This window comes from Bison bison, unplaced genomic scaffold (assembly GCF_000754665.1).
Source record: "Bison bison bison isolate TAMUID 2011002044 unplaced genomic scaffold, Bison_UMD1.0 scf7180017846131, whole genome shotgun sequence".
NCBI lineage: Eukaryota > Metazoa > Chordata > Mammalia > Artiodactyla > Bovidae > Bison > Bison bison.
In genome coordinates, this window is record NW_011476704.1 from 9,340 (window position 1) to 14,132 (window position 4,793).

At 51.8% G+C, this 4,793-nt stretch overlaps 1 protein-coding gene across 1 annotated transcript in view; it reads left to right on the forward strand.

Annotated features, from left to right (window-relative positions):
* Nucleotides 1-4,781, forward strand: part of LOC104987614 (mediator of RNA polymerase II transcription subunit 12-like) — a gene marked incomplete at its 5' end in the record, with an annotated part of 13,162 nt that extends 8,381 nt beyond the window's left edge. The window contains 11 exon segments of the mRNA XM_010838647.1: nucleotides 1-92; nucleotides 450-551; nucleotides 652-765; nucleotides 1,014-1,189; nucleotides 1,370-1,549; nucleotides 2,606-2,677; nucleotides 3,123-3,256; nucleotides 3,425-3,586; nucleotides 3,820-3,931; nucleotides 4,100-4,189; nucleotides 4,624-4,781. The exon segment at nucleotides 1-92 is cut by the window's left edge and continues 15 nt beyond it. Coding sequence (XP_010836949.1) covers nucleotides 1-92; nucleotides 450-551; nucleotides 652-765; nucleotides 1,014-1,189; nucleotides 1,370-1,549; nucleotides 2,606-2,677; nucleotides 3,123-3,256; nucleotides 3,425-3,586; nucleotides 3,820-3,931; nucleotides 4,100-4,189; nucleotides 4,624-4,737 — 1,348 coding nt within the window.
* Between the last annotated feature and the right edge of the window lie 12 nt (nucleotides 4,782-4,793).

Here is a 4,793-nt window from a genome sequence, read left to right on the forward strand (position 1 = left end):
GGCCACTTTTGTTGCCATCCTCATCGCTCGGCAGTGTTTGCTCCTGGAGGATCTGATTCGCTGTGCGGCCATCCCTTCACTCCTTAATGCTGGTGAACTACCAATTTGTGACCCCTAGAAAGTCTAGACCCGCAATGTCAATACACACTCAATGGCCATACTCTCCTTGTTCACTGTGGGCCTCCTGGTGGCACCAGAAGCCAGTTCTGTTGTGTGCCTCAGGCTGGGAGGGGCCTGTTTCTGACCCTGCACCTGTATCCCCAGTCGTTCCTGTTCCTGACCCTTCCAGGTTCTCCCCTCTACACTATAGAACAGTTGGCTCCCTCACCTCTTCTCCAATGTGTTATCTCCTTTTGCCTGACCTCAGCCACCGTTTTAGTGCCTCAGCACCCACAAACCCACATATAGCCCACCTTCATCCTTTCCCCGCCTCTGTGTCTTCTCTGTAGCTTGCAGTGAACAGGACTCTGAGCCAGGGGCCCGGCTTACCTGCCGCATCCTCCTCCACCTTTTCAAGACACCTCAACTCAATCCTTGCCAATCGGATGGAAGTAAGTGACTCCATCCAAGCCAGGCTGCCAAGGATAGTGTGGCTACCCTACCCCCACTGTTTCTACTTTGGCTTCCCCTGACTTTAGCTCTCTCCACCAGACAAGCCTACTGTAGGAATCCGCTCCTCCTGTGACCGCCACCTGCTGGCTGCCTCCCAGAACCGCATCGTGGATGGAGCTGTGTTTGCTGTTCTCAAGGCTGTGTTTGTACTTGGTATGGGGGTAGAAAGAGTGGTGCCAAAAGTGTGTATAGGGTGGAGCGCCAGCTAAACTACAAAGGACAGTCTTTCTCCCTCCTAAAGGTGGTCTCTCTGACCTTTCTGGAGGATAGGAAGGAGGGAAGTATGTCTCTGTCCCATAGGGCAGGATTTGGGGAGTGCTGCTTCTGTGGCTCTGGGGCAGGTCTCCACACAGCATTGGGATCTCACTTTGCACTCCGTATCTCCCGCCCGTGAACCGCAGGGGATGCGGAACTGAAGGGTTCGGGCTTCACTGTGACAGGAGGAACAGAAGAGCTTCCAGAGGAGGAAGGAGGAGGTGGCAGTGGCAGTCGGAGGCAGGGTGGCCGCAACATCTCTGTGGAGACAGCCAGTCTGGATGTCTATGCCAAGTACGTGCTACGCAGCATCTGCCAGCAGGTCAGTCTCACCTTCTCCCGCAGACCTCTTAAATGCTGCTATATAATATAGTCTCGTTTCCTGTCATGATCACACCACCTCCCCGCCATACATTTTATCCCTCACCAACCTCTGGTCCATCCCCCTTATTCCTAAGCCCCTCACTGGTTGGCCCAGTCCCCTGATTCTTGGCTTCCTCAGGAATGGGTAGGAGAACGTTGCCTTAAATCGCTGTGTGAGGACAGCAATGACCTGCAAGACCCAGTGTTGAGCAGTGCCCAGGCCCAGCGCCTCATGCAGCTTATCTGCTACCCACATCGGCTGCTGGACAACGAGGATGGGGAAAACCCACAGCGGCAACGCATTAAGCGTATTCTCCAGGTAGGCCAAGGTGACGAGGGTCTTGGAGGAAGTGGTGGGGCCTGAACCTGGGGTGAAATGATGGGAACCTTGAGAGAAAAAGAGAGGGAGAATTAAGTAGGAAGATGAATGAGGATATGGACAAAAGGTGGTGAGAGAAACAGCTCCAGCATGGGTTTTGAAGTCAAGCCAATATGGTCTAGACGCAAGAGTGAACCATTGGGTGAGGGCATACAAGTGGCTGGAGTAGGGCTTTGGCTTATCAGTGGGAGACAGAGCATCTGGGAGGTCTAGGTTTTGGTCTTATGTGTCTAGCATGTCGGTCGTAGCTCAGTGATGAGTAGTAATGCTGTTGGAAAGCTACTGCTTATTGAATGGCTGCTTCATGCTGGGTACCATGCTCAGTACTCTATGTAGATTTCCTCAGTTAGTCTTAACAACCCTGTGAAGTAGGTATGAATATCCTTGTTTTAGCATCAATGAAACTGAGGCTTGAAGAGGTTAAGTAACTTGACTGAGGTTCAGTAACTCACACAGCTGGTAAGTTTAGAGTCAGTATAGGAGCCCAGGTCTCCCTGCACCCTTCCTGCCTCACCACACTGCTGCAGACATTCATGTGACTGGGGGGTGGAAAAATAAAGCTGTTGAGGAGAACCTAAAGGAATGAGGCCTCTTCAGCTGAGAGAAGATAATGCCTCAGAGAGATTAACTAAGACTAGCCCTCGGGTCTGTAAAGGACTTTGAAAACAGGAGTGGCGAGCTTCAACTTCAACATCAAAGATTTAAGTTAAGCGTTAAGCAGAACTTCCTGATACGGAGGAATGTGAGGCTCTGGAGCAGGAAACTGGGGAAGATGTGAAATTTTTTCAAAACCACTTTTGAAATAGGATAGTTTTATTTTCAGCCATTTTGGATTATTTAAGTGTGATCTTTCCTAAAGAGGGGAAGTCAAGGGCCCTTTCAGACCTCCAGGCATATGTGATTCAAGGTTGTGAGAGATCAGGGGCTGGCATCAGGGTACTAAGTGGCTGGGATGACACAATGTTGACTAGCTTGCTGATGGGGTCTCTGTCACAGAACTTGGACCAGTGGACCATGCGCCAGTCTTCATTGGAACTGCAGCTCATGATCAAGCAGACCCCTAACAATGTGAGTGGTTCCCAGACCCTCTCTCATGCTCACTTCCAACAATATGTGTCAGAGAAGGGGGCTGCCATAGAGGAGCCTAGGTTCTATCTTTGGGTTCTGGAGATAAGAGAGGATGGGAAGATGGCGGATGTGTGGAACCGATGATAAGGGACATGGGTTGAGAGTGTTGGGGCTCTGAGCTGTGGGGAAGGTTCACAGCTGTGGTAGTAGAGGCTGTTTCTGTGGCCACAGCTGTAAGGGGGTATGTAAAGGAGAAGACAGTGGGGCACTGGAGAAGTACTGCAAGGTGGTGGAGGGCATGATGCCCAACAGAGTTGTGTTCCTACCCTCCCATCAGCCTCCACAGGTGCCTTCCTCTGTCTTCATCTCCTATCTCTCCTACTATCTCTTTGCCTTTGCCACCAGCTAACCTATTTACCTCCCCTGTGCCTTTCATCCTCCTTAGGAGATGAACTCCCTCTTAGAGAACATCGCCAAGGCCACAATCGAGGTTTTCCAACAGTCTGCAGAGACAGGGTCATCTTCTGGAAATGCTGCAAGCAACATGCCCAGCAGCAGCAAGACCAAGCCTGTGCTCAGGTTGAATAGAAATGTGTTAGGACCCATCCCCTTTTGAGTTTTCTCTTCCAGTAGTGTAAATGATTTCAGCTGCCCAGAGATGTCAGGCATGTCCATCTAGAAAAGAGAGGAGGGATTGTTCCAGCCTTGCCTGGCTCCTCTGTAACCCTGCGCGTGCCATCTCTCCAGCTCTCTAGAACGCTCGGGTGTATGGCTAGTGGCTCCTCTCATTGCCAAACTGCCCACCTCAGTCCAGGGGCATGTGTTAAAGGCTGCTGGGGAAGAATTGGAGAACGGCCAGCACCTGGACTCCTCTTCCCGCAAAGAACGTGATCGACAAAAGCAAAAGAGGTAAAGTGGCTGGGTGGGGCTAGGATTGCGGAGTGGAATGGAGAGGAGGCCCAGGGAGGAAGAGAAGTTGGGTCAAAGAGGTGAGGGTCAAAATCAGAAAAAGGTACAATTGGAGGAGAAGAAAGATGGTCAAACAAGAGGCTACATGTTAAAAGAGTAGAGTCGGGGGCTTGGAGGAATGAGGTTGGAAGTCGCCTGACCTGGTCCTGCTCTTTTTCTTGTCCCGTCTCTAGCATGTCCCTGTTGAGCCAGCAGCCCTTCTTATCCCTGGTGCTGACATGTCTGAAGGGGCAGGATGAGCAACGTGAGGGACTCCTTACCTCGCTCTACAGCCAGGTCCACCAGGTATGGGTCTTTCGGCCTGGAGCTAGGCAGGAGGGCAGAGGAGGATGCAGCCAAGAGGCTACTTATGTACTCTTAATCTTCAGTATTTTCTGACAAGAACACCCTGGGTGCTTTGGCATGGACACGACGAAATCCCTGAGCTGTGTGTTGTACTTGTTTCTGTCTTAGATTGTGACTAATTGGAGAGATGACCAGTATTTAGACGATTGCAAACCAAAGCAGCTAATGCATGAGGCACTCAAACTGCGGCTCAACCTGGTGAGAGAGGGAGACGGGAAGAAGGAGGAAAGGGGTGGAGCTAGGACCGCAGACAAAGAAGCCCCAGCCTGGGGAGGCGAGGATGCAGATGAGGGCCCAGGTTCGCCTGGATCTTCACGTATTAACCCATCTCTCCTAAAGGACGTGGGACCTGGAAGTGGTTAAGGAGACTGTATCCTTGCAGGGACCCTGCCTCAGTATTGTAGATTTTGGCTGGGCCTGAGAAGCCCTAGACACCTATTGTGGAGTGTTCAATGAGATCCTGGACATCCTTTGGTCTAACTTCATCATTACATAAGTAAGGAAACCAAGGCCCAGAGAGGTCGAGAATTAAGTCGTTGGCCTGAGATCATGTAGCCCAGGTTCTAATCTGAGCTTCCAAAGGCTGGCCTCCGCCCCTGAGCCATCTGACTGACTTGATGTGGCCCTGGCAGGTGGGGGGCATGTTTGACACAGTGCAGCGCAGCACCCAGCAGACCACGGAGTGGGCTGTGCTCCTCCTGGAGATCATCATCAGCGGCACTGTCGACATGCAGTCCAACAAGTAAAGCATCCCCCTCCCCTCCCTCCACTTTCGCCCCCAAGAGGAGCCCCTCCCCCAAAC